Source organism: Drosophila ananassae, chromosome 3L, assembly GCF_017639315.1.
Source record: "Drosophila ananassae strain 14024-0371.13 chromosome 3L, ASM1763931v2, whole genome shotgun sequence".
NCBI classification, from domain to species: Eukaryota; Metazoa; Arthropoda; class Insecta; order Diptera; family Drosophilidae; genus Drosophila; species Drosophila ananassae.
In genome coordinates, this window is record NC_057929.1 from 6630565 (window position 1) to 6658234 (window position 27670).

At 45.2% G+C, this 27670-nt stretch overlaps 11 protein-coding genes across 14 annotated transcripts in view; 5 read left to right on the forward strand and 6 right to left on the reverse strand.

The window, feature by feature from the left end:
- Positions 1–631: 631 nt before the first annotated feature.
- LOC6494837 (cystathionine gamma-lyase) lies at positions 632–2027 on the reverse strand. Its single transcript, XM_001959536.4, has one exon. It carries the CDS (start codon positions 1925–1927, stop codon positions 746–748), a length of 1182 nt encoding a protein of 393 aa, XP_001959572.1. The 5' UTR covers positions 1928–2027; the 3' UTR covers positions 632–745.
- Positions 2028–2132: 105 nt separating this feature from the next.
- On the reverse strand, positions 2133–4693 carry LOC6494836 (exocyst complex component 3). The gene is made up of 2 exons (XM_001959537.4): positions 3629–4693; positions 2133–3570 (listed from the first exon to the last, which is right to left on the reverse strand). The coding sequence occupies exons 1-2, from the start codon at positions 4598–4600 to the stop codon at positions 2326–2328; spliced, it is 2217 nt and encodes a 738-aa protein (XP_001959573.1). The 5' UTR covers positions 4601–4693; the 3' UTR covers positions 2133–2325.
- Positions 4694–4908: 215 nt separating this feature from the next.
- On the forward strand, positions 4909–9389 carry LOC6495784 (ubiquitin-like modifier-activating enzyme ATG7). The gene is made up of 9 exons (XM_001959538.4): positions 4909–5163; positions 5222–5743; positions 5801–6013; positions 6143–6287; positions 6341–6688; positions 6735–6899; positions 8519–8806; positions 8864–8980; positions 9042–9389. Exons 1-9 carry the CDS (start codon positions 4967–4969, stop codon positions 9093–9095), a joined length of 2049 nt encoding a protein of 682 aa, XP_001959574.1. The 5' UTR covers positions 4909–4966; the 3' UTR covers positions 9096–9389.
- Positions 6922–8475, reverse strand: LOC6494835 (32 kDa beta-galactoside-binding lectin). Its single transcript, XM_001959539.4, has 3 exons — positions 8045–8475; positions 7322–7909; positions 6922–7265 (listed from the first exon to the last, which is right to left on the reverse strand). Exons 1-3 carry the CDS (start codon positions 8134–8136, stop codon positions 6980–6982), a joined length of 966 nt encoding a protein of 321 aa, XP_001959575.1. The 5' UTR covers positions 8137–8475; the 3' UTR covers positions 6922–6979.
- A 1017-nt stretch (positions 9390–10406) lies between the features above and the next one.
- Positions 10407–13372, forward strand: LOC6495785 (cysteine dioxygenase type 1). Of its 3 annotated transcripts, none has more exons than XM_044715939.1 (3): positions 10407–10605; positions 12285–12843; positions 12902–13372. In XM_044715939.1, exons 1-3 carry the CDS (start codon positions 10603–10605, stop codon positions 13078–13080), a joined length of 741 nt encoding a protein of 246 aa, XP_044571874.1. In that variant the 5' UTR covers positions 10407–10602; the 3' UTR covers positions 13081–13372. The 3 variants fall into 3 exon arrangements, with proteins under 3 accessions (XP_044571874.1, XP_001959576.1, XP_044571875.1); XM_001959540.4 differs by lacking the exon at positions 10407–10605 and adding an exon at positions 12045–12200; XM_044715940.1 differs by lacking the exon at positions 10407–10605 and having other exon boundaries at positions 12279–12843.
- On the reverse strand, positions 13146–14216 carry LOC6494834 (protein FAM136A). Its single transcript, XM_001959541.4, has 3 exons — positions 14074–14216; positions 13851–14015; positions 13146–13659 (listed from the first exon to the last, which is right to left on the reverse strand). The coding sequence occupies exons 1-3, from the start codon at positions 14158–14160 to the stop codon at positions 13450–13452; spliced, it is 462 nt and encodes a 153-aa protein (XP_001959577.1). The 5' UTR covers positions 14161–14216; the 3' UTR covers positions 13146–13449.
- Positions 14217–14218: 2 nt separating this feature from the next.
- LOC6494833 (protein FAM136A) lies at positions 14219–15052 on the reverse strand. The gene is made up of 3 exons (XM_001959542.4): positions 14840–15052; positions 14624–14788; positions 14219–14549 (listed from the first exon to the last, which is right to left on the reverse strand). Exons 1-3 carry the CDS (start codon positions 14924–14926, stop codon positions 14361–14363), a joined length of 441 nt encoding a protein of 146 aa, XP_001959578.1. The 5' UTR covers positions 14927–15052; the 3' UTR covers positions 14219–14360.
- A 166-nt stretch (positions 15053–15218) lies between these two features.
- On the forward strand, positions 15219–16042 carry LOC6495786 (28S ribosomal protein S28, mitochondrial). Its single transcript, XM_001959543.4, has 3 exons — positions 15219–15568; positions 15628–15749; positions 15808–16042. The coding sequence occupies exons 1-3, from the start codon at positions 15296–15298 to the stop codon at positions 15989–15991; spliced, it is 579 nt and encodes a 192-aa protein (XP_001959579.1). The 5' UTR covers positions 15219–15295; the 3' UTR covers positions 15992–16042.
- LOC6494832 (probable inactive tRNA-specific adenosine deaminase-like protein 3) lies at positions 15982–17195 on the reverse strand. The gene has a single exon (XM_001959544.4). It carries the CDS (start codon positions 17123–17125, stop codon positions 16040–16042), a length of 1086 nt encoding a protein of 361 aa, XP_001959580.1. The 5' UTR covers positions 17126–17195; the 3' UTR covers positions 15982–16039.
- A 151-nt stretch (positions 17196–17346) lies between these two features.
- On the forward strand, positions 17347–18279 carry LOC6495787. Its single transcript, XM_001959545.4, has 3 exons — positions 17347–17626; positions 17685–17820; positions 17877–18279. Exons 1-3 carry the CDS (start codon positions 17411–17413, stop codon positions 17945–17947), a joined length of 423 nt encoding a protein of 140 aa, XP_001959581.2. The 5' UTR covers positions 17347–17410; the 3' UTR covers positions 17948–18279.
- Positions 18280–18430: 151 nt separating this feature from the next.
- LOC6495788 overlaps positions 18431–27670 on the forward strand; it is a 43478-nt gene continuing 34238 nt past the window's right edge. For both annotated transcript variants that reach the window (XM_001959546.4, XR_001408705.2), the window contains exon 1: positions 18431–19271. In XM_001959546.4, the coding sequence (XP_001959582.2) occupies positions 19220–19271 (52 nt within the window). In that variant the 5' untranslated portion in view covers positions 18431–19219. The remainder of the gene's footprint in view (positions 19272–27670) is intronic.

Here is a 27670-nt window from a genome sequence, read left to right on the forward strand (position 1 = left end):
ATTTTCTTTTTAGAAGACTTTCTTTCATGAGAACCTGCGACTAGAGCACCATATGGAAGCAATGAGTTAGCAAAGTTATAGGCCTTATACTGATTAGATAAGATCAATACTTTCTGATAAGGTTCTGTTAATACAATTATTCGTTTAGAAGAATCTGAAATGGCTAACGAAAAGCTCAAATCATCCGATTTATTAGGAGAGATGAAGCCAAAACCCAAAAGCGCTGATTCATTGTTTTTGGCTGACCTGAAAACATTATTTTTCTAATTTAAAGATTATAGCCATGGGGGGTCAAGGAGGTGTTATGAATATCAGTGTAGCCTCTTGTTCGGAACACGCTTTTAAATGAGATCTTCTACAGCTCTTGATACCTTCCACCAATACAACTTATCAATGTTTATAAATAAGACTTTACTGCAACAGATTTCTGGAACTACACCCATAATTTGATATCTGCTTTAGAGTTCTTGATAATACTAAGTTTTCTGGAAGTAGTACACCCTTTACTTGATATCTGCCATGGACTTCTTGATAATCCTATTGTTTTGTAGTTTTTCTTAAAGATAACAAAGTGGGGAACACTGATTCGAAAAGGAAATAAATAACCTTAACAGAAAACACTTTGTACGACCTGTTTTTCAATATTTGAGACAAAATACACTTTTATTGGGTGGGTTAATATACAAAATCATGATAACCGATCTAAAAAATCTCATCATGTAAGATAACATATAAACTGAGGTGATTAGGCCTTTGCGGCGACTGCGAGGGCCTGCTCTAGATCCTTGATTAGATCATCGGCGTCCTCGAGACCGACTGAGAGACGGATCAAGCCATCGGTGATGCCCAAGGTCTTCCTGTCTTCAGCCGGAACAGAGGCGTGAGTCATGACAGAAGGAAGCTCAGCAAGACTCTCGTATCCGCCCAAGCTCTCAGCCAGAGTGAACACCTTAATAGCCTTCAGGAACGCGGTAGAGTGCTTCAGTTCACCCTTGATGTAGAAGGAGAACACGCCGCTGTAGCCGTAGGTCTGCTTCAGGGCGATCTGGTGCTGGGGGTGGGATGGCAGGCCGGGGTGGAGAACCTTCTCCACGAACGGATGCTTCTCCAGAAACTGGGCTACCTTCAGAGCGTTCTTCTGGTGCTGCTCCATGCGCAGCGACAGGGTCTTCAGACTTCTGTTCACCTGGTAGCAATCAAAGGGAGAGGGCACAATGCCGACGGCGTTCTGCAGGAACTTAAGGCTCTTGTACAGCTCCTCGGAGTTCATGGTGATTCCACCCATCACCACGTCGGTGTGGCCGTTCATGTACTTGGTCATCGAGTAGCAGACTAAATCCGCTCCCAGCTCCAGGGGCCGCTGGAAGTATGAGGTCAGGAAGGTATTGTCCACCGCCAGGATCAGGTCTTTCCGGACACCATGAACAAGTTTCGCGACCGCCTCGATGTCGGCGACCTTGATGAGAGGATTGGTGGGGGACTCCACCCACACGAGCTTGGTCTCGGGCTTGATGGAGTCCTTGATGAGCTGCAAGTTGGTGGGATCCACGAAGGTGGCTTGGATTCCCAGGCGGCCAGCGACCTGGCGGATCAAGCGGTTGGTGCCTCCGTAGACATCATCGCCGACGATTATGTGATCGCCGCTGCTCAACATAGTCAGCACTGCGGTGGTCGCTCCCAATCCTGACGAAAAGGTGAGTCCGTACTTGGCATTGTCCAAGGCAGCGAAGCAAGTTTCCAGCACATTCCTTGTGGGATTGCCACTCCTGGAGTACTCGAAGCCCCTGTGCTCTCCAGGCGCATCCTGTTTGAAGGTGGTGCTGAGGGAAATCTGTGGAATCACCGACGCACTCTTCCACTGCTCAGGGCTCTGGCCGGCGTGAATAGACTTGGTGGCGAAGCCGCTGGGCTGGGGTTTGAAGCTCATTTTGGGACGCGGATGGTAAGCAACTGACACGTGGAGGGATGGATTGAGAATATATATACGCCCAGAATCCCGGAACGGTCACCTGTTAGAGTCAGCTGGGAGGGGGTCACACTGTTTCTCTCCAGTGTTACCATGAGATACACTATTTTTCAAAACTAGCGAAGGCGCCACTTTTAAACTGGCCACAAATAAATACAAAGTGTGATTAAGTTTTAATATAATTTGATACTTTAATAATCGATTATTCCGTTTATAATAATAGTTATGTATAATTAGTTATTTTCTGATCTGATCTGATGTATGTTACAATTCCAACTTAAGAGTAGGCACGATACTGAACAAAGGGAGTTCTCCGGAAGGCGACAGGGATTGGGGACTACACAGGAGGGGTTGGCAGTCTACCACAATTTGTCGTTGAATACGATTTCTTTAAAGATACAGTCCTGCTTGGCAATGCTGACCATGGCCTTCTTGGACTTCATCGCATCCTGCACCTTTTCCCGAACCTCAGCCGCCTTTACGTCGTTGCGGACGTAGAACAGTCGCACCAGATGGTCTTCGTTGAGGGAAGGATAACTGCCGAGCAACGTGTGCAAGTCCAGGACCAACAATTCAATGTCTGAGCTGAGCAGAGCAGAGAGAGTAGATATGAGGTCAAGAGGAGAATCGCTGAGGGATATCTTAGGAGCTATTTTCTCGAAGAAGAGCTTGAACCGCTTGGCCTCTGCCTTTATCTTCCGGGTGATGGCCTCAATCTCGGTGCGCGGTTTTGAGAGCCGCTTAGAAAGCAGTGCTCGGATGTAGCGCTTGGCCAGCAGCTTCTGTGCCTCGTTGATCACCATCTCAAAGTTGTTCGGCCGCAGGTGATTGTAGTCCTGGAAGTAGTCCTCCAAAGTCACACAGATGGTATCCACAGCGATGTTGCTAGCCAACCACTTGGCTGTGAAAAGGTCGTTGAAATGGCACTCCATGTCCAGGAAGGCCTCCTCCAGAAGATAGCTGGCGGCGTGTGCTCGTATCCTTTGGAACGTACCCAGGAGCCGTTCAAAGTCCTCATAGTGCTCCGTGCGCGACTTGGGCCAGTAGAGCTGCTTCATCTGCTGCGCCAGTTCCACCATTTGCTGGCTGTTGTTCACGATGGTGATGATGTAGTGCGTGAAGTACTTTATCTGATCCCTGTTACGGAAGTGGTGCTCCTTCAGCTCAATGACGTTCTTCAGATACGTCTGGCCAAAGATTTCCACCTGTTGAATGCTCATCACCAGCGCCTTGAACGTAAGTTCTTGGTGGATGGTGTTCGTAACCTGCAAGTGCTGGTCTATCATCTGGAAAATGATCACCGGCGCCGAGGTGTGGTAGTAGTGTTCGTCTTGATCCGGTACCATCTCAGAGAACCATTCCTGCTTTTCCGTCTCCGCGGCCTTGGTCATCCATTCCTGGAAGTTTCGCTGCATGTTCTGCAGGTATTCGTCCTCCAGTGCCTTCAGGTGCTCCGGTCGAAGCAGAGGCCCAATAAGCTTGTGCACATCCACGTTGAGATCGGGGTGGGCCATCAGCTCCACACCCGGGTATGTGTGCGTAACCCAGGCTAGCATAGAAACGTATTCATTGCCCTCCAGCCCAGATCGCACAATGTTGTCCAGCTAAAAGGAAGAGGTTGGGTTGGAGATCGACTAATCGCAAGCAGAGAATCATACTCACGTAGCTGGACAAACCCTCATGATAGAACTTGACGTACTCTCCGAATATGTCATAGTGCGGCGGGAAGCAGGGAACACAGAGGGACTTGACCACGCGAAGATCCTCTAGGATAATCTGGCGCAGGATCTCTAGGTCTCGCACCAGCCACATCTTGTTGTCTGCTCGCTCCTCCAGCTTTGAGCCCTCGATCCTAGTGACCACCGACTGTTGCAGCACTCCCATTATCATTTTTCTCCAGGCTTTCGGCCTGCCAGGTGGCAGAAACCCTGTGACCTTTTGCTGTTGCAGCGCGAACTGGTCATTCTTCTCCTCGCGCTCTATGATCCTCAACGCAGTGACTATAATTGTTGGCTTTTTGCGCAAGGTGTTCAGCGTGCGACTGATGATCAGGCGCAGCTTCTTCTCGAGCTCTTGGGAGACGGTGTCAACCTTTTCGAAGTGACGCTTCAGGGTGATCTTGTCGGAGGCGTGTTGCTTTGGTTGCTTGTGCAGCTCGTATAGGAGATCATCCCGTGAGTTCTCCAGATCGGCGAGGCACTGATGGGCGTTGAGCAGCTTATCGTCCTCGATCAGGGCCATCGTCTTCTGCACACTCGCGTCCACGTTGAAGATGTGCTTCAGGTTCTCCATAGCGGTGGCGTACTGCGAGTGCTTCGTGTTCTCCTCCCTCACCACCTCGAGGGCATCGTACACTTCTGGTACCCCCTGGAGGAGGCGTTCCACCTCGCCCATCCTTTTTCGCACCTCCTTGACATCCTGCATACAGGTCTCCAGTTGCTTAAGGCCCACCCTTACGCCATCCAGTTGGTTTTGCATCCCGGTCTTGAGGAGCGCCTCTACGGAGGCCTTCTTGCGGGCAATGCGGTGTCGGTACTGCTCCACCTTCTCCAGTTGCCCGGGTCGCTGCAGCATGTTCTGAATGTCCTTTAAGGCCGCCTGGCGGGCCTCCTCCTCCAACTGCTGCAGGTCCATGACGTCCTATTCTGTTTTTTTTCCTCCAATGTTTTGACTCAATCTTCGCCAGCAGAGGGCGTTTCAGTGAGACCGTTCCACGCCATGGCGGAAATCCCTAACCAAAGAAAGTACAGTAAACTTTCGAAATAATGAAAAGGGGATAAAATATAGATGTTTTTAAGTGAATAATGTCTTATATTCTTTAACGACTATCTATTTTTTAAAAATTAAAATGATTTAAGAATTTATTGTATAAGAAAGTTTACTTATATAGGAAAGTTCAACTGTAGGGTCGATAAAAGCTCTCCACCTGCCTATCGCCATCGAATTCTTTGTTTATTTATTTTCCGACCAACTTCCGAAACGTAAACAACGCCCCAAAAGATGAGTCTGCAAGAGGAGACTATTCTGCAGTTTGCACCATGGGAATCCTTCGTGTCACCCACATTCTGGCACAAACTGGCGGAAGTGAAACTCGACCATGATCGTCTGTCGGATACTAAGCGCTCCATCAGTGGACACTACACGAATCGCAACGCCTCTGGATGCCTCTTGGAGGTGGACTACACAGCCTACAATAGGTTTATTCCTTTCAAATATTTGTCACCTTTTGAAATCAATAATCTACCCGCATTTCAGATCCGCACAGCCACCAAAATTCAGCCATGCAGCCGTCGGAACTATTTACAATAAAAACACCATAGAAGAGTTCAAGGCCCTGGACAAGGTGGCGCTGCTCGCGGATGAGGGCAAGGAACTCGTAGCTGATATGCGCAGTGGCCGGGTGCTGGGGGATCCGAGTCTGCTGGCCCGCTTCTTTGTTCTCTCCTTTGCTGATTTAAAGTGCCACAGCTACTACTACTGGTTTGCCTTTCCCTGCCCTCTCACGCCCACCTTGAAGCTCCAGGGTGGGGTCCAAAAGCTGCGGGATGTCCCCAACAGCCAAAAATACACACAGGCTTTGAAGGCCCTGCCCGCTGAGTCGCAAGCCTTCTTTATCCTCTATGTGAACGAGAAGGAAAATGTTTGTGAAGCCCGGCAATTAAATAGTTTGGATGAAAAAGATGTGGAGCACTATTACTTTGGCTTCGCTGATCCCAGCGAGTACGACCATCCAGCCTGGTTGATGAGGAATTATGCTGCTTGGTTACTCAATCATTGGTTAGTAAATGGAACAAACAAATGCAACGCAACCCACTGAATCGATTTCTCTTGTAGCCCCACTTTTGTCGGCAAGAAGCTTAGGTTTCTGGGCCTGCGTTTCAATCAGAAAATGCAAGTGGACGACAGCCGCATCTGGGAGGTGATCCAGACAGAGGGCTGCGATCTGGCGGACACCATGGAGCTCAAGTTCGTGGGCTGGGAGGCAAATAAGAATGGAAAAATGGGTCCCAGAATGGTCTGCATGAGGGACAGCATGGATCCGGCAAAGTAAGCTCTTCGCTCAAGCTACTTAATTGATAGCCATTATCGGTGACCTACGTCAGTTACGTAGATGCATTGTTTGATATTTATATTTTTATCTAGTGGTTTGATGGGGAATTTTTTTTTTTCCCCTAGACTGGCTGAAAACTCTGTGAACCTCAACCTCAAGCTGATGAAGTGGCGTCTGGTACCTGACCTCAACCTGGAAATCATCTCGCAAACTAAGTGCCTGCTCTTTGGAGCTGGTACCTTGGGGTGTGCTGTGGCGCGAAATCTTCTGGTCAGCTTAAAAACGTCGAACCATTCATATTCTAATCACTTTTCAAATTTCAGTCATGGGGCTTTAAGCACATAACTTTGATGGACAATGGCAAGGTAGGATTTTCGAATCCAGTGCGACAGAATCTGTATACCCACGCTGATGCGGTTGCTGGCAATAGGATGAAAGCCACGACTGCAGCAGAAAGGCTTCGGGAGATAAATCCAAGCGCTGAAACTGTGGGACATGTTCTGGAGATACCCATGCCGGGTCACACAATTGGAGACTCGTTGCGTGCTCAAACGGAGGAGCATTTGAATCTCATTGAAAAGGCAGTGCGGGATCATGACGTCGTGTTTCTACTTACGGATTCGCGCGAGAGTCGCTGGCTTCCCACGCTACTCGGAGCTGCTTTCAAAAAGGTGGGTTTGTTTATAAATAGAAAACGAACTAATATATATCTTTCAGGTGGTGATTAATGCGGCCCTGGGCTTCGATAGCTACCTGGTCATGCGACATGGAAGCACCCGCGATGATTCAGGAGATGGTGGACAGGAGATTGAAGGACTCAAGTGCATTCGAGGCAGTCAGTTGGGCTGCTACTTCTGCAACGATGTCACGGCCCCCGGAAACGTAAGATCAACTAGCCATAGTGTTAGGGATTAGCACATTTATTCAAAGATTTTCAGACTATTAGTTAAGATCACTTGTTGTTAGACGCATTCGTAGTCATGGCGGGAATACTTCTCAAAGGCGGAACAGGTGGGGTCACCCGTTTGCAGATGATCCACGCCGGTTATCTGGACCACTAGGCCATTGATGCTAGTCACCTTGAAGCCCACAAGGTTGGTCATGGCATTTGGCGTACGCCAGGCGAAGCTGAAGAAATTGTAGCCGTCCACGGCGGTAAGGACTTCTCGTTCCGTGAAGGCCAGAGCCAGCTTGAACTGTTGGTTGAACACGAAGGGAAAGCCCCCATGGCGCTCCTCAGTGCCAAACCTTGAAAGATAAAAGTGATTTAGGCTAGTCGTCAGATATTTCTCAATCTTACTTACTGGAAGTTCCTGTCCATGGAGTTCCTCACCACAACCTTTTCGTCGAACCGCACGCTGAAGTGCAGCTCCTCGCGCTTGGTGTCCGAGTCCATGAACTTGATGATGAACTGGCCCTTTTTGTTTTCAAAACAACGGGCGGTGATAACGAGCACATGGCCAGGACTAAACAGGATCGGGACGTCGTTGCTGAAGGCTTTGAAGTAATCAGAAGCGTGGATGGCGGGCCAGGGATTCGGGAACACTGTGCGATGATCCACCTGCTTAATGACCTGAATCTGGTCGCGAATCTCCAATGCCCGGATGGCCCCCAATGGCATCCTGTACCTGAACTTGCAGAATTCTCTGCTATTTATGGAGATGTGGAAGCAGTCCTCGCAGGCCAGGATGTACACCATGAAGAATTCTCCACTGACGATGGGATTCGGCAGCGTAATGTTGTCCATCACCTGGGTCTCCTCCTCACCCCAGGAACCGTTCACTTTCGCATTCCTAACGATTACATCGTTGCGGAAGTAACAGGAGAACCGGAGCCCGATGTCTGCATCGGGATTCACCGAGGTCTTCGCCGAGCACAGGTTGATGTGGAACCTTGAAAACAAAGTTGTAGGAGCATTAGAGCATTAGTCACGGCCCGATAAGAAATCCAGGCTGACAAGTAATTAGTCACATAAAAGGTGTGAAAATGGAACAGGAATCCAAATCCGAATCAGGAACACTTCTTACCTGGCTGCTCCGTCGATCGTCTTGGCCACAATCTCCAGTACATGTCCGAACTCCAGTGGATGGGAGAGATTGCCTGCGTATTCCGTTAGCATGTTTCCTTGATTTTCACGTTACCACTTCCAACCGATCACACTATCGGCTTCCCACTGACCGAAAATCATTTATAGTAGGGCCCACGGGAGAGTCCGAGGTTCTCCGGTACTCCACTCCACCCCGGAACTTTATCTAATCAGCGTGTGGAGGTGGGAGCGGTGGCGGCAAAACACAAGTAACTCAAGTAACCGATAGAACCGCGAACATTACTCAACTTTGTATTTGGTGTATTAGCTCCGCTGTTTATTTTGTTCTCGCCTGGAGACGTCATCTGTGTTTGCCTCGTTTGTTGACACGGGAAAGCTTCGAGCCGGAGCTTTTGCTCTTTCCACTGCACCGGAGCCCAAGCTTACGTACCATCTATATTCTATCTCTTTTTAGTCGCTCAAAGATCGCACGTTGGACCAGCAATGCACCGTGACACGACCCGGAGTATCGAACATCGCCGCTAGCTACGCCGTGGAGCTACTGGTGGCCCTGCTCCAGCATCCGCTCCGGGACCAGGCACCGGCCTACTACGCCCAGAGTGGGAAACCAGAGGAGGCGGACGGCAAGGTGCCGGAGGGTCTGTTGGGTATTCTGCCTCACTCCGTCCGGGGAATGCTGTGCAACTATGAGAACATTCTCCCGGCCACCCAGAAGTTTGCTCAGTGCATAGCCTGTTCTAAGGTTGGACCTGCTATAACATCTTTCTTAATTGTATTATTAATTAATTTTTATTTTCAGCCCGTGTTGGATGCCTTTAGAAGTGACGGGCACTCCTTCCTCTTTAAAACATTCGAAACAGCCAAGTATCTGGAGGATTTGACCGGGATCTCAGAGTTCACAAGGTTAAATAGCGAGGTGGGGCATTACTTCTACTTTATAAATCATTTTATAACCAATTTCAAATACTTTTTTTCAGATAATTGACTTTGATGATGATGAATTTGATATGTCGGAGGAGGATGAGGATTGAAACTCCATAAACACTATTTCCATTTATTTTACAATAGCTTATGGAGGTCTAGTGATTCCACATTGCAATTTTAAACTGGAATTTATATGCATTTAGAGTCTATTGCCTTTAATGTAGGCCCTATACCAAAAATTTGTGTGAATTTTAATGCAATTTTCTAGTCGTTAAGTAAAAAGTGAGCATTTTCTGAATATATTTCAACTATGTGTTACTAAAATAGTTCTCAATCGAAAGATTTATTCGGTGATTCAAATAGAAACAATTAATAAAAGCTGAAAAACATATTTCCGTCAATTTACAAGTCGCAGCCTATTGGCCTTTGAACTGTATATAGTATAAGAACGCGCTTTCCTACTGATAAGAACCTATCATCGAAACGCAAAAATATTATTCTATTATTTGTGATCTGAGAATTCCCAGCTTTTGCGGTTGACAAATATTTGTTTGAGTTTTTAACGGTCAATGAAATTGTTATTAGCTGCATTCTCAAGGCAACCAAATACGCAGAAATCAAGATGAATCTGCTGGTGTTGAGCTTCTTTCGGAATATGCAAATTTTTTACATAGTGGCTATGCCAAAAGAATAGTTCAAAGGTGAATAAACTTGGCTAGAAAGCCACGAGCTGATGGGGTATGCTAATCTATTGATCGGAATGCCTAAAAATGGGGGTAAAAAACAGCAGACCAGATCTTTCTGTTACTTCTACGAATATGTGATATAATGGAGCCATTATCCTTATATGTTTTCAACCCAATATAACACTTGTATTTACTTAAAATCTACCTCTGAATAGCTCTGGGCCAAATAGTTCGAGTTAAACAAATATTGGCAAGCGGCACTTGACATACAATTGAAGCAAACATTTCGAAAGGCATTTCATCAGATGACCCCAGGGCACATTTGGAGCCAAGAATGCCACAGTCCAGAGCCGCCACAAAGGCTCTCGGCCATTTCTCTTGGCCAAGACAATACCAAAAAATGCAAATAAGAAAGAAGACCAGCAAAAAACGGCACGACTCCATAATTAATAGTTGGGTCGGGAGGGGGAAATATCTGGCCGCTCAACCTCGGATCTTTTCGGATCGGATCGGATCGGAGTAGCATAAATTTCTGGCCAACTGGGTAAACAAAAACACCGTCGAGTGGAATCGACCTGGTCGAGTGAAACGGCTTGGATCTCGTCTCGCTGCGACGAAAAGCGCTCAAAATGCCATTCGAGCCGCGATGCCTCTGCCGGCGTCGATTTTTGTCACTCGAATTGCGTTTTGAGCCGAAAGGGGCCTTTGCTGGCCAAGATCTCCATAAATTGGTGAAAGATATCCAAACCAGCACACAAACTAAGTGGCGCGCATCCAAGTGGCAGCTATCCTCGTTCAAAGTCTCTAAAAAGTGCAAGTTGAAGTCCTGAAACAGAAAGTCATTTTTAAAAAGTGAATTTTTTTTAAATCCAACAAAATTATTCAGTTCTTATTAATAAAATAGTGTGCATAAAATATTTAAAAAAAAATGGTAAGTCCTGAATCCTTAAGGGCTATGACTTCAAAAGAAGAAGTAGGGACTAGTTTTATTTATGTTTTTTTTAAGAAAAGTCTGGAAACTTGAAATGTTTAGAAATCATCTTATTTGAAAATTATTTTTGAGACTGGAATATATTTCTTTCTGTGCACTTTTCCTGATTCCATAATTTGAAAATTCCAATCTCTAGTTTAACGAACTCCTCCGTCTGGCTTTGAAAATTGCCTTCGGCTGTCAGTTTCAGACAATTTTCTTTTTCAAACTGTTTGCTTATTTCATATTGACGCAAATGGGTGATCCGCAGAGTTTTATTTTTTTAGCTTTGACTTTGCCATTGGCCTTAACTTGTTGCGAAAGTTGCTGCCAAGCTGGCAGTTTCAGTTTATGCTTTTTGGCCATTGCCGAACTATGAATTTTCAGATGTGGTATGTGGCAGCCAGGGTGAAAATGGTTAATTGCAGGGCCAGTAAAAAAGTTATAGCCTTGTTGTAATTGCAGTCGACATGGAAAGTGTTTAACCAAAGTTAGTTTCCACTTTAAATTATGCAACTAGTTTTTAGAGGCTTTGGAAAATGTCATTTTTAAGACAGCTTCTCAACAATGAAAGAATTTTAAGCCAGAAACCCCAACAAAAGAATCTTAATCCTTTGTTTTTAATAAAAATTTGTAAAAGGAGAAAGTTAGGTCATTTGAATTAGTCATTAATGCATCTCCTGAAACACAAAGAAGTGACAGACACTTTAAGGGCTTTTGTTAAATGACAAATATTCAGAAATTAAAAAGAATCTGAATCTCTTACCTGAAAGTAGGCAATGAATTTTCACTTTTCTTCTTAACAAAAGTATCTGAATCTTTAATTGCTGCTTTGAACGCTAATTTAGCCAACTTTGACCTCGTTGGGGGAGAAAGTTTGCATTTTGATGGCAGAATTTGAATGTGTTTACAAACCAAGGAAAACATGGTAAATTATGATAAGATGGTGTTTCTATTTTGATGGTAAAACCCCACAGGACCCGTATGTTTTGTTTAAGAAAAAAACCACCGTTCTGAGATCTTGGGTTTTTGAGATCTTGGAATGCGTCAGCAGCTAGATCCAGGCAAACCAAACCAGCTAGCCCCTATCAAAAAAATATTTGGGCACGGGCTGATAATCAAAAATTTGTTTTTTATTCGCGATGGAAGCCCATTAGAACGCCATTAACCTCTGGACCAGAATTTCAGGCGCATCTGTTGAACCCCTCCTGGCAACATTCGAGCTTTATTTTATATATGTGCGTTTAAATGGGCAAATCTCCCACTTGAATTGATAGCGATAATCACTGGCGTCGGCTTCTGGTGTTTTTTTGTTATTGTTTTTGACTTGTCCCATGGATTTACGTATGATCCGTGTAGATTATATAGCTGGACCAGGGGAGCAAGATCTCCAGAAACCGGGGTGTCAGTTCAGTTGAGTTTTCGATCCGTGGTGGAGCGCGTGTGCCTGATTTCCAGAATCAAATTCAATATTCATTTTAATACAGAATCCAATCGGAAACATATAATATATCAGCCATCAGCTATCAACAATCAGCTAGCATCGATCATAGAACGTAATTCATCTAAATCAATTTGAGAAATGATCTCTATAGGCGGTAGTTTTCCACTTAGACTGATGCACCACCTCCCACTTCCAGGTTAATCAGAGCAAGCCCAAAATGGCCCTGTCCAAGATCGATTCGGAGATAGAGCAGGTCGACCAGGAGAAGTACCTGCGTCAGGCCACCAACTACTACCAGGCGCTGGAGAAGCCCCTCAAGTACGGCCCAGTGGTGGAGACCCTTCCGGACCTGATTGCTGCCCTGCATCGCGAGTTCGAGTCCAACTACGTGAATATTGAGATGGTCAATCACCTGATGCTCTCCTACAAGTCCAACGAGCGGGAGTGGCGCAAGTACGCCAAGTTCGATCGTTATAGCTACACCCGCAACCTGGTGGATGCTGGCAATGGAAAGTTCAACCTCTTGATCCTGTGCTGGGGCGAAGGTCACGGCTCGTCGGTGCACGACCATGCCGACTCCCATTGCTTCATGAAGATGCTGAAGGGAGATCTGCGCGAGAAGCGCTATGAGTACCCCAATAGACCCGGCAGGACCACTGCTCGTACCCATCATCCCGATGGCGAAATTGATAGCCGTGAACTGGTGGAGATCGGTGAGACCCCGATCGCCGTCAACGATGTGGCTTACATTAATGGTGAGGAGATTAGAAATTACCAAAGGGGGCTTACCACTAACATTTACTATTCCATCAGATAACCTCGGCCTTCATCGCGTGGAGAACCCCAGTCACTCGGATACCTCCGTCTCCCTGCACCTCTACTGTCCTCCCTTCGACACCTGCTCGGTGTTCCAGGACAACTTGAAGAAAAGCACTGCCAAGGTCACCTTCTGGAGCAAGTATGGTGTAAGGACGAAGCTCGACGAGCAGTAGATCCTCGAAGTAGCCAGAGCGCATTGGCCAGAAGCCAGAAGCCAGATCCCCAAATACAATTATTGTTGCATATTGCTAAGAATCTTTATTATTAGATATTTAAAGTGCTAGGGCCTAAGCGGTACCGGGAGATGGAAAATCGGAACACGGCGATCGATAGGAGCGCCACGTAACCACTAAAGGTTGCGTTGATAAGCCCCTTCGATAAGCAGTCCCAGCTTCCTTTTGCTGTATCTTTAGTTGTAGTTGTGTACCAAAAATATTAAATACATAAGTTTATCATTGACAACTCCTCGAGTGGCGTATTCATTGCATCCGGGTGTGGGAAAGTGGGGAAGTGTTTGTTCTCAGGATTCCAAATAGTACCGGCTATGATTCCACGTCCATTCCCATGCTGCGAGATCGCCTGGGAGCACCTCGATCCAAGGTCTGCTTGATCGACTTGAGCAAACCGGGAATCAGATTGATGTACTTATCCACGCAGTTGCCCGTGCAGTTCTCAAACAAGTGCTGGGACCGGGACATGTCTCGGTCATTGGGATTATTGGGCAAGCTGGACCTGGCGTCGGAATTGCAATCCTGTGGAGCAAATATGGTATTAATTAAGATTTTGGTAAGTGTTTTATTTTAAGACTAAGGTAAGCTTAATATATTAATTGGTTTTAAGGGTTTCTTCACTAAAGGATAAGCTTAATTTGCCCTGAAACTTCTAAAATATATATAACAACTTTAGAATTAATTTAAAAATACTCTTAAAAAGGATCTCCTACCCTGACGCAGTTCTGGAGACGATTTTGAAACTGTCCCAGCTCGTGCTGCAGATAGTCCTGGGCATCCATCAATGGGGCAGCACACTTCTCGATGCAGTTTTGAACGCTCTCCAGTGTCCCTCGCTCGTCGTCGCAGCAGCGGGCGGCGCAAACATGCATTCTTGACTTTAGGATCACCTCGCATATTAGAACCAATCCGGAGGCTGATGACCATTACACTTACCTGCATTCGGCGCAAGTGACTGCGGTACATGTCCTCGATCATGTCGCTAATAGCATTCTCGAGGCGTTTTTTCTGTTGTTCCACCATTTCGATAACAGAAATTTAACAATTTCGAACTAAACAACCAAGATTTCACCTTGACAGCTTTCGGTGTACAATGTTTGTATATTTTTTGTTATTCTTAAATGTGATAGGAAAATGTAACATGATTCGGAAGATTGTAAACACTATATTGCCCGACAATTAAATATAGGATCAACAATTAAAAGCTGGTAAATTCCATTGGCTTAGACTTGAGGGATGCCGTCGGGTCCCTTTGATAGCACTTGTTTCATCGTCTTCATCATGCTGGGAATGAGGCCCACGTGCTTGTCCACACACTGGATGGCACAACGTTCGAACTGGTCGGTGTATTTGGCTATTTGGTCCTCGTTGGGGTTGGCCGGCATTTTCACTTTAACGTCGTCATTGCATTGCTGGAATTACGTTGCTTGAATTAGTACTTTTTCTGGAAGATAACTATGAATGTGTTGATGAAACGGGCACTTACCATGACGCAACGCTGCAGTCTTCCTTGGAATTCGCCCAGTTCGTGCTGCACGTAGTTTTGGGCCCGTGTCATGGGCGCGGAGCAGCGATCCACACACCGCTGGACGCTGTCCACGCTAGAGGTTCCATCCTGGCAGCACTTGGCCGCGCACAAGTGCATCTCATTCTGCAATTGGGAAGATGTAGATGGATTTCTCTTATGGTGAATGGAACCTACCTGCATTTTGCGGAGATGCGTCTTGTCCATGTCGTCAATCATCTCCGTCACTGCGGATTCGATGCGCTGGCGCTGCTGCTGGATCATTTTGCTAAATTATTGAAAATTTGTCTAAAACACGCGATTTCGTAATATCAAAATAAATGCCGGGAGACCCTCATATGGTTTTCCAACATTTCCGCGACACGCTGTTCAACACTTTTAAAGGGGGTCTCCTGCTTATCTTTTTAAAATGAAAATATAAACGTATAAATATTAAAATATGTAGGTTATAAATTGACTAAAAACATAAATAAATATAACTCTTATTAAATCTTATAACTGTTTTTTAAAAGACAATTGTTTTGAAGATATTTTCCAACATATGTTTTCTTCTTCTTTATTGGTGTTTTAGAACACTGTTTCCCCTGAATGGTCATTTGCTCCGGTTATTGTGAGGATTTTTAAATTAAAACCATGTCCATGCTGCACAAACTGAGCCGAACAGCGCTACAGGCGGTTTCTGCCACCAGCCGGCGAAGGAATCCGTTGCCAATCCGGCTGCTAAGTGGGGAGGAAGGAAAAACTGTCGCGCCGGTGGAGGAAGTTTCTGTAGGAAACCCGGCTGAGAGCAGCAAGGGAGGATTTGCTCGTGCCTTTGACAAGTACACTGCTCCTGCCACACCGGAGCTACCGCCGGAGGATAATCAGACGTTCGCCTCCCTCCTGCGCAATTCGAAGTTTGTGGATGTAAGTTAAGCTGAAGTATTCACTTTGTTTATGTAATAACTTTCTGGAATCCATCTCAGCTGGGCAGCGCAGAAGGAAAGGTAGTGAGTGGCAAGATCTTCCATGTTGTGGGGGATGACCTTTACATTGATTTTGGCTGGAAGTTCCACTGTGTCTGCAGTCGTCCCTCTAGGAACGGCAGGTAAGGTTCATAAGATTCCCATTCTGTTCTTACTTTTATAATCCTCCTTCCCTTCCAGCGACTACGTCAAAGGCGCCCGCGTTCGGTTGCGCGTAAAGGACCTGGAGCTGTCAACCAAGTTCCTGGGCTCCTCTAAAGACATAACCATTCTGGAAGCAGACTGTCATCTTCTGGGCCTGATTTCTTCGCCCACCCGGCAGGGAACAGCCAGGTCTTCGCCCAAAATAGAAAATATTTTATAAGTCGTCTTTATTCTAAACGAGTGCATTAAAATCAAGGTTTGTTAACTGTTACGTCAAGTCGTCCTCGTTTGTGGTAAACTGGAACACCTCGAAGTGGTGGTTGAGCTCCTTTACAGAGTGCAGCTGGAAGCGGGTGGCTAGAGCTCCGTTGTCGGACGGCCGCAGGAAGAAGACCCTTTTCGCTCTGCTGTGAACCAAAGCCATTGAGCACATCAGACAGGGCTCTTGGAGGAGGTAAACATCGTAGCCAGTGCAGAGATATGGCCCGAACTTGGCCAGATTGTCATCTCCTTGAACATCCTCCACCTTTTCGTTTCGCCTGGATTTCTCTGCACCGAAACGCAGGTCCTTATAGTCCTCGTTCTTCGTCAGATAATCGTAGTAGCTCTTAGGCAGGCCGCTTAGAATGGCTTCGCTGTCGGTTAGGTCTTCGGCAAAGCTTAGATTTGTTTCCATCGCTCCGCCATGCTGACTACGTGCCACAAAATCAACGAGAATCATGCTGCAGTGCTCATGTGGGCTCTGTGCCTCGCCAGATCCGGCTATGGCTACTAGGCTGGAAGTTCGCGGGTCTACACAGATGCCCACCGGTCGGCCGGCATTCTGATCTCTGGATAGCTTAACCAGCAGCTGGGCCATGCGTTTGTGAAAGATGCGCTGACTGGCTGTGAAGTTTGTGCCATTCCGAAGGGATTCCGAGTAGTGATTCGGGTGGAACTTGCAGGGCCAGTGCTGCTGGGTTTTTTCGTATTGCACGCGGAGGCGGGGCATCCGTTGAGGTACCTTTACCACTTTGTTTCCCTGGCACAGTGCCCGGAGCACGTGCTCCGAGAAGGCGAAGCGCTGCAGGTGCTGCTCCAGGGTCTCTGAGGCATCGATCTCCGAGCTGGGACAGATGAGGACATCGCGATCCTGAACCCGTTTTAGGTGTTGGAAGTATGGTAGCTTCTGGGAGAGCTCCTGGATAACAGCCTGCAGTTGCTGTTTCGTTTCCAGTTGGCAACTGTGCGCCTGGATAAGCGGTATGTCCAGTTCAAACTCATCCGACAGGATGGCGCGAATTCCCATTATCTCATCGTTATCCTCCAGGCTGTAGGATTTTCTGGCGCGTTTCTCCGGAGGCGGAAGATCCATTTGGATTCTTTTGGATTCAGATGGTTCTGTGCCTTAATAGACATATCGCAGCCCTAAAATTCAGGTGTGGGTTTCACCACACCAGCTGACTGTGGTGAGTTGGAGTTGGCGCCGAATTTGAAATAATTATAAGTTATTATAGGTATTTTATTTAATGTGTCGAAGGAGCGCGCATTAAAAATATAATAATGTAAGCAATCCTTGTAGAAAACTTCAACATAAATATAAATTTTTTGTAAAAAATGTTGGAATTTTAATTGGAAATCACCAAATAATTTAAAGACAATGTGTCTCAACGTATGTTGTGGTTTCTTGTCACTCTACATCGGGTGCGTCGCTATCGGGATTTCGGGGATGATATTTAGCATCGTCCTTTTCGCCCTAGCCCTTTTCCACTTGGTCCTCCAGACGAAAATAAAGCTTGCGCTTGTGATATTTGCAATGGCCACCTCCTTGGTTCACGGACTGAGCATGGCCCTGTTACTCATTGGCGTCATGCTGGTGAGTTTAGCCCTGCTATCTGGATTAATCTACCTATAATATCCCTTTCACCTTCAAGGATGTCTGCTGGACCATATTTTTATCCTTCGTGATTGGAATATTCTCCACTGTGCTCTTAATTGCATCGCTTGCGGTACTCTTTTTGGAAACTGCGAATCCAGTCCACCTGGTGTTGGGGGTGATCTTGGTCTTGGGTAAGTACTAACTAAGCCTATTGGATAAAAAATTCCAACTCCCCTCTGGTTCACAGTTCAGATATACTTTCTGTGGATCATCATCTCCACTTGGTGGTGTTGTCGATCGTGTCGCAACGACTGCTAGTTGCAACCCGTCTACAATGTGTTGCCTTCAAACCTGTCGGCCCCAAGTGGGGACCCATGGAGATCCAACAACGATCAATGTTGGCTCCCAACAAGTTGGAGCAACGTCTTACGATACCCAAGTATTGTTGGCTCCGAAAGTATCTCCAAGTTCATCCAAAATTCATTCGGTTTGTGTACTTCTTGGGGCTGGCAATGGAGCAAGCGGCTCCCCCAGCGAGTGAGAGTGTGCGTGCATTTCGCCCCCGAGTCCCGTGGCGTGTTTAGAGAAATAATAAATGCATATAGATCCACTGTATATTCGATAGATATACCCAAGTGTATGTGAGACGAGTCGAGAGTGTTTTATTTGCCGCAATTAGAAGTAACGGTGCGAAGGTGATTTGCACGGGAGAAACTGGAAAATCAGCGAAGCGCGCCGCCCGCCGCCTATCTAGATACTTGTATCTGCAATTTGTGGGCTTTTTGTTTTCATTTCGCAACAAGTGAAGAGGCCAGGCCATCATCAATTTAATTCAATCAACGGCGATCAGCGGCGAATCGGCGGCCAACCTGAGGCATTTTCCGCGTGTGTAGCAAGCGTAGGTGTATAGGGATTTGATCTCAAAATTCCCTCTAAACAAATTTTTTCCGTTCTAAGCACCAAACACAAAAACAATCTCTGAGATACAAGTTCGCGAGCCGGTTTAGTCATCGCCAGAGCTGAGCAGTGCAGCTTTGCGATCTTTTTTCGTTCGAATTCACAGACCAGCAACAGCTGTAATGTCGCCGCACCTGGATATTTGCTCTGCCTTGGAGCTTCACCGGCCGCGATAAGATATCGGCGGTGGCTAGTGAATATATAGAGTGGAATAAAGCGAATAAATACAACAGCAACCTGAATCGGGCAATAAACGGAAAAGAAAAATCGCACACAGTTCCAGTGCCAGTTCCAGTGGTGTATTCGTTTCAAGTTAAATTCGAGCGTTTATCTTATCGTCTGGTCATTGATTGAGCTTTGCCTTTCCGCCCTGCTCTCCGGCTGGGTGAAGTCATTCTGTCCCGGCTAGGCCAGGCTAGGCGTTTGAGATACAATATCTATATCTAATGCAGCAGCCGCAGCAGTTGCGATAAAAGTAGCGATCTGAACTTGTTGTCTAAATTTAGCCAAAAGCCAAGGAGGATCCAGAAGCCGGCAGTTAAGAGCCGGGAGCCAGGAGCCAGGAGCCAGGAGCTTGGAACCAAAACCAAACAAGAATACCCCGTAAATCAAGTGAAGGAGAAGACGACCAAGATGGACATAGAATCCGATTCGGACACCTCGGAGCGATGGGAGGACTTTTTTGGTAAGCGGGCGGGATCACTGAACTCCTTCGTGCAGAAATTCCATGACTCAGAAGCACTGAGAGAAATATATTACTTAAAAGGGGTTAGCTTTTGAAGGATTAGAAAGGAAATAAAGTATTTAGAACGAAGAAATAACCAACTGTAGTGATTAATTTTCTTTTAAATATATATTTTATTGAGACCTTAATCTCCTTATTCCTGAATCTTAAACTTGAAAGTTTTCTCTGCCCCGAAGACTCTACGCATTCTCTACCAAGAACCCCCAATATGGACATGCGTGCAAGAACCATCCGCGACCATCATCAAGTTGGCTTTCTTGGGATTGCTTTGGCTGCTTTTGGGCCGAAACACTCGCGGATTGCAGTCGCAGTGGCTCCAGCGGTGGTTCCATTTCGTTGCCATAACTGTACAGAAAACAAAAACAGAAACAACCAAAAAATAAATGTATAAAGCCACCAACCCACTGAGTGGTTGCGAATTGCGTGAATTGCGGTGTAACGGGTTCGCTTTTGTTTTTGCATTCCGCTCGGAGCTCCAAGCTCCGAATCACATTTTTTTCAACATTATTTAAGCGGTCGAAAAGTCGGTTGTAATGAAATTTAATGATAATACATAATTTCGGGCTTTTGACCCACATTACCATACAAGTGTGGCGAAGGAAGGTCTGTCTTGAGATTTGCAATTTATGTTTTTGGGTGGTGGTGCTGGTGGTGGTGCTGGCACCGCCGTTTGCTGACCCACTTAAAGTGTAACGCCGATTTGCCTTAATCGTCTCCAGAGTCGTCGATCGTCCAAGCTGCAGTCGCTTGCTTTCCTTTTCTCCCTCGGAGCTTTCATTCAATTAGTGCATTAGTCATAACTTTTGTTTGACCGCCAGAGCGTGTCGTTGTGTGTTTTTTTTCTCTGTTGACTTTCTTTATTACTAGTATTAGCAGTGGGTGTTAGATAACACAGCCCCCCCAGGTCCCAGACCCCAAGCTATTTGAGCTCTGTATCTCAATATCCATGGAGATCTTTCATCCAATTAACCAATTAAGTTAGTTTTTTGTTAAAAAAATCATCAAGTATAGCTGCCTTATCGATGTAGTTTTTAAATATGTTTCCAACATCCATAATAGCGCCTTGTACAACTGATTACGGAACCCCGGATTCCAGCCTTTGTTGTTCCAATTGCGTCGAGTGGGCATGATGTGGCACTCGCTCCAGTGAATCATGTTAGGAGATTGTGTGCTAACGAGCCCATAAAGGGTTTGTTCTCTCCCTGGATCTCCCTGGAGCGGCTTAGACTTAGTAATTTGTAAACACGGACCGGGGGGGGAGCGATAAAAAGTGGCTGAGCTTGTGCAAGTGGCTGACATTTGGATGGTTAACATCCAAACGTGACTGCATCGGAGGCTCATGTCCAGGGCATTACCGATTGCATCGACCTATAAATAGAACCCGCCGAAAGGTATCGCCACCAGTTGACCGCGTGCACTATCAAATGTCACTCTTTGCCTTCCCACTTTATGCTATTTGTTTGTTTTCGACTCTTACCCCTTCGATTTCCAGGCGGCTGGCAGACAAATAAACATAAAAAACCCCCACAGATGAAGTAGAAATTTTGTGTGTGGACACAAGTGCATGGCCAGAGAGGCCCAGAGAGGAGGAGGAGGGCCCAAAGACAGGTCAAGTCTTTGAATTACCTTTCATAACCAAATAAGACGCTGGATAACCACAGACACCACGGGAGTCAGGCTGCCAGACTGCAGTTCATTCGATATTGTTATTGATTGTGATCTGAGGAAACCTTTTTGGGACCTGCGGTTGCCTCCTCACCTTTCCATGTGACATTTATTTGGCTGGGCTGTTTGGGCCCTGTTTGGCTTTCATCTTTTGTTTATTCAACAAATACTAATAGATATCGACACCGTGACCAAGGAGTTGATAAGATTCCGCCGCAAACTACGGCATTTATTGACTTTCTGATAGAGCCGACAAGGCCAGGGGGTCTTATAGTCTTGGCTGATATAGTCTTCTGGTATGTGACTCCCAATTGAAATACCCGAATGTTAAGAGGTCAGTTCTGCACTGCTCCACTTCCGCCGCCGAAGGGCAGAAAGGTCTTAATTAAGCCAATTGAGAGTGCTTATTAAATTAACCAAGAAGTCAAGAAATAAGTTTCGTAATCGGGCCGAGTTCATTAACCAGGCGGCATTACCTCATCCATCTCCGCCTGTCGGAAACTGATTAAGCCTACTGAGAATATTTAAAATTTCTACAAAGTTTTGGCTTTAAAGTTGCTATGTAGTGGTGTCTGCACTTTGGCCATAAGGTGCCCCCTCTAATTGCCCTCAGACTCCTGGCCAGACTTCAGTTATGGAGTGGAAGTGGAAGTTGAAGGCATATCCCAGAACCAGACCTGAAGTGATCTGTGTGTGGGCCGCCAGTCGGCGTTTGTCTGACGTCTGCTGACGTCTGTGGAAGGCTCTCAGCACCACTTGAGTAGACGGTTCTCTAATTGCATTTCTCTCAGTGCACGGGGCTGCTGTCGGGGCTGTTGTGGGCGTTGCAGAAGGTCGTAAAACCCGAGTATTGTGCACGCACGTCCCGAAAGCTTTTTCTCAATGGAGTGTCTAGTCGTATATACTCTAACCGATATGGGTTGTTTGAAAATTAAACGCCAATTCCGGGAATACGAATTTTACGATTATTGATTAAATCCAGTAGTAAGATACGATCGTAAAAAGCTAGAACTTGTTTGAAGATCTTCTCTGGTGCTTATGGGAATCATATAATGATCCATTAAACTCTGTCACAACTTGGTTTATGAGTTATTATTAACACTTAAATATTGAAATAAAACAGAAAATAACTATGGCCAGGAAGGGTATTTAGTTCTGATTGCCTGTCATAAGTGGGATTTTTTTACGTTGTAGTGGAAGTTTGGCTTTAATGAACGCTCCTTCAGCTGGCAGCCATCCCGCTCACAATTCTATTTGGCAGCAGATTTACAACTTCCTTGCTCAGAATGCCATTTGCTTTGGCAATTTACGCCCACTGTGCCGGGGCGGAGTGGGCGGGGCCAATCTCTACACTGACATGCACTTAAGCCGCTTAGAACCTGGCTGAAAAAGTACCATATATCTCGGATATATCTACGTGTGTATGGGAACAGTAATAGCCGATCGTGAGTCACTTCGACAGCTTCGACTGTGATGGCGTTGGGTGGGAGACCTGGGAACAGTTGTGTTATCAGTTGGGGATTTCATTTTCTAGTGAAAGTCATCGCACTCTCTCTCTTTTCATTCCATTTCACTGAGCAGGCACGCATGCGCCGTTGTGGTGTAGTGGTGCAGTGGTGGGAGAGAATCTTTCACGCTCGGATGCATGCTTTGCATCTGTCCCCACATCCCACCGATCACTGACACACTTTCGCTTTCTTCGAACGAATACTGACATAATGGTTCACTTCCAGCCACGATTTACATTAATATTGAATGGTTATTGGTCCGATGATGGTACTAAGTATTGTCAATACAATTATCTTTATGGCTCCCGATAAGATTTCAATTTAAACGCCTGTAGTGGGGATACAATGGCTCATTTAATCTCAAATATATTTGCCTCCTGACAAGTGAAACTGAAGCTCTATTTCGTTGATTAATTATCCCCCATGCTGGCCAGTCGACCTATGGAATTGGGTCATTGCAAATGCCAAATACGAAAAAGCAGCGGGAGCTGCTGGCCAACTTTCTTGGCCAACAGCAGGGGCTGGCCCAAAACTGGGACTCAAGGTCAGGACTGCCTAGTATTTGCTATCATTAGTGAGTTGCCAAACACTTTCTATAAATCGCAGAACAACGCCATTTTCTGTTCCCAATGACTCATGCCATCCATTTTTTATGGCTCGTCATAAAATGCGCACTAAAAAAGCAAATAGACCATTTCAGGTGCTTGGATCTTTCGATATTCGTAAATAAAAGCTTAAAATAGCCAGCAAAATAGTAAAATATTTATTAGGTGAAAAGTGTAACAGAAAAGGTGATTATTTCTAAGGCTGCCAGCGAATAAATGAATTTCCGGAAATCACTGGCGCTCTACTCAATTTCCATACAATGGAAGTCATAGACTTCAGCAGGTAATTCCTAAGCAAAAATTTAAATCACTTACATTGATACGTTTAATTATTTTCTTCGTCCAATTAAAGATGACATTGATCTATGGCATTGAAGCTCCGAAGTGACTTACAGTTCTGAGACGAGCTGTATTCACATTTTACACATTTTTCGAACCAAGCACTTGTAATGGAGTTTTCGAGCCGACAACCTTCGGATGTCAGCGACTGCTTTACATTGAGACTCTGTTTTTTCAAAAATATGTATCTCACCGAGTCTGGGCGTGTGTGCTGTTAAAAATGCATATATGTAAAATAATAAAAACAAGAAAAAAATTATAATTTCAATTATAGATATTTAGGTGGAGAAAAATTTCCATTCAGAAACTCAGAGGGTTCTCAGGTGTCTCACTTGTCGAACTGCCAATTGGACAATGCAAATATCTGAGACATTGTTAAAATATTCATAAAATTGTTTACTTTTAACCAAACATGGACAAACACAGCTGTTTGGCAACAAAAATCGAAAAAGCCAAGAAACCTCAAGTCAAACCAAAATAAATTGCGTTAGAATTGTGTTTATTTTTCTCTCAAAGCCAACGAACAAATGCAAAATTCTGTGAACTGAAAACAAAACACAGAAAATATGTTGTTCAACAGGTTTCTTACATATTTTTTATTTATTTTTTGCCGCTTTGTTTGGCTTATAAGTTCAGCAAAATTAAAAAACAAAACCCGCCGAAGAGAAAAACGTGAGCAGCCGCGAAAAGCAAACAATGAGAAGCGAGAACGCGGGCTTTGTTTCTTGGCCAAATACAAAGCTGGCTTACATAAGAATCTAAAGCGGAGTTCAATAGCCAAAAATATCAGTATTTAGTAACTGATTATGGCCATAACTCAGCCATAGTTTAGTTATCAAATTGATTAGCAATAGATCACTTGCATTTATCTTCCCATTTTTCCTATCAGGAGTTACCTGTTTTCTGGTAAGACCACGCCCCTATCACTCCCTCCCACCTGTAGCCGTGAATCTGCATAATTTTTGAATTAAAAGTAACTGAAAACGGTGTTTGCATAACGGCGATGACTCTATAAAGGTGATTCTCGCCAGAAAGTGCCGAATTTGCATAAAGGCGTCTGCTAGATTTATGCCCAAAATCGATGTCTTTTGCCGGGCCAGTTTTCCCGGCCAGGCCCGGCCCGGCTCGACTAGGCCATAACTGGCTATAAACCTGGCCAGGCATATCAGTCAACAGTTTGTTGATATGCGAGTGTGTTTGGGCAATCTGCGTGATCAACACACGACGCTAATGTACAGATCATGAGCACTGATTGCGCCTGGTGCATGAAAATCGGAAAAACTCGTTGTCGTAGTCTACGGTCTACAGTCTACAGTCTGAAGTCTACAATCCCATAGTCTGCAGTCTTGGAGTCTTCAGCCTGGGGTCTTTAGTCTATGGCCTGTAGTCCGGCAACTTGTTCTCCAGCCAACCAGCAGGCACTCAACAATGATCATCATGATCATGCCTCGGTTAGACTTCGACTTCGACTTCGGCTCGTTCTCTCCTCTTATTAATTTCCTCCACAATCTGTGCGGCATATCATGTCAAAAATTACAAAGAGTTGCTTGTTCAGGGGGCCGGGTCACAGCAACTTGGCCCGATCGCCCCACACACATACAAAATGATTTGGAATTTATTAGTTTGCTTTGTGGCCAGCCGCTCTAATTAATTCCAACACACATCATCTGCGTCGAATCCGGGGCCCATGACCTGTGCACCAGTTTCCCAATATTATCGCGTATTTGCCCGGGAAATTAACGCTCCTCATTTTAAAATCGCAAGAAGCGTGACCATTAGAGGGCCATACACTATAGTTTGGCTTTCGGCTAAACACGCCACGAAGAGGAAACAATGGATATTGTGTTTCCATACTCATTAGTAGGCCGGATTGTACACCGAAAATAAATTACATTTGATTCAAAAGCAATAAAAGTAATCAAAATACACAAATTTAAGTCAAAAGTTTTCTTTCCGTGTTCAAAACCTTAACCTTCACCTTCGGTAGTAATTTGTTTGTCGCTGACGTTTTGTAATTTAAATGAATTTGTATTTAACAACATTATTTAGGTTGGCTAACTGACTGCCTGACTGACTGAGAGTGGCAATGGCCAACGTGGCGTATGATTTTAATGATGGCCCGACCGAGTCTAAGGTTACACCGGCGCACACATTGTTGAAATTTGAACTGCTTCTCAAGTTCGCTGGCGGAAAGATTTTATTTCGTTGCGATTATTGAACGATTACCGGAGAGCCGGCCTGCGATCCTGGCTAGTGGCTACAAATTGTGCGGACATGCGAGAGAAAAATGTGGAAAAAGTGAAAGACCTGGTCGTGATAACACGTAGGCCACTAAACAAGGCGCGCATGCGTGGTGCCCCGCTCTGTGGCAAGATCAGCTTTTCGGTATATTTTTTTTTGCACGTCGACCATGGCTGTGGAAGCTTGGGGCATGAGGCAACACCCACTCGCTGAGTTTGCCTCGCCGGCGGAGGTTTATCTCTATTCGGCTCGCTGCACACTCTTATTTGGTGGCACTGGCCAGGTTTTATGACCTCCCCCAGAAAACAGACAACAACAAACTAAAAACGATCAAGAAAAGACTACGGTTACGCCTCTCAAGTCAGGTGCCTTAACAAAAGCTCGAATTTCGATTTAATGGCCGGCTAAGGCTAAGTCCGTGGCATCTCGGTTGAGGTACACATTTTTCTCCTCTATTTTATGGCCAGCATATAAATCTGACCATGGCTTAACCCATTTAGAGACTTTGTTGTTGGTCCCGCGGACCCAATAGGTCTTGTACCTCCGAGTCTTATCTCCCCAGAATCACACTTTCGAACCGTCTTGGCCAAAAAACGATAGATATTTTGATTTACAAGAGCCATTTGAATTCATTATTTCGAAGAGTTGTCGGCCATTAATTCGGTATCCAGCTGGGCGAAGTCAAATTTCCACTCGCCTTGAACATTTTGAGAAATTCTTTAGATTCCAGAAATGCAATTTGGGGGGTATTGTATTATTTATGGAAATTTGCTGAAAATTGCAGAAATCAAGTGGAGCGCCTTAAAGAGGCGATCGCACGTAATGCTCATAAATTCATTTGCGTTTGCTGGACATGGAAATGAAAACCAAACTGGCACAAATGAAGTCCAAACCAACGCCACAAACGCCGGGCGAGAAGACATAACTCAGCAGTCAGTGGTCTGTCGGCACCTTTTGGCCAATCACTTCCACACAAATCAAACTTAAACAAGCCAACAAGCAGCACGGAATCAAATCAAATCAAATCGAATTTATTCGTGCGGAATTAGCAGGCCGATCACACGAAGATCATAAAAAACATAAATGGCTTGGGGGGCTTTCTTATCGGAGATCGGGGATTTGAAGACGTGTTTGGTGAGTGAGTGACTTGCCACTTGGCTAATTATCGCCTCTAATTGCGGGGCAAGGTGCAGCCCTAATTAGGGTAAAGCAAACACCGAGATGGCTCTTTATATTTAACCTTTTCTCATTTGCGTAATACCAACGTATACCAACGTGGCGTATGCGTAATGCCGCTTTTTTTTTGGACCAAGTGCATGCTTTCCTTTTATTTGTCAATGTCGTGCAGTTGTCATTACGCCATTACTGTTATTGTTTCTTACTCTGCTCTTTTTTATGGCCATAAATGCAAAAGGGAGGGGTAGTGAGTTATATAAACCAATTAGTTAGTCTGGCATTTGCATTGAAATGCATAATTTATGAGTGCATATGAGATGGGGAGAAACAACTACTATCCGGCCAAATCCAAAAGTGTGGCAAAACACATCAAGAAGTGCTGTTTCCTCGCACGAGACCCAAGGCGCAAATGAAGCAATTAAATTCAACAGATGCCGAGAGAGCCGAACCACATAAAAATTATACTATATTTCATGTGTTGAATTTTTTCATTCGACTGGCAGAGATATTATGTTAATTTCTGTGCACGAACCATAAAATTTTAATTTTGTGTAACTTTAATAGGCCGTAAAACGTTTAAGTTTTGAATTTTAATTGTTTTGGTTTTCGGGATGATATGATATCAGGATCAGACTTTAATTGGCTTTCACGAAGCGATGATCAAGTTCTGGGCGGGTTACTATCTGCCTCTAATAAACCCCTATATCTATGGAGTCTTTCAAGTTTTTTTTTTTCTGTTCAGTTTTGGCAAAATCATCGAGAGCCAAGTCTTTTCTATGAGCCAGCTGCTTAATTGCTTTTTCTC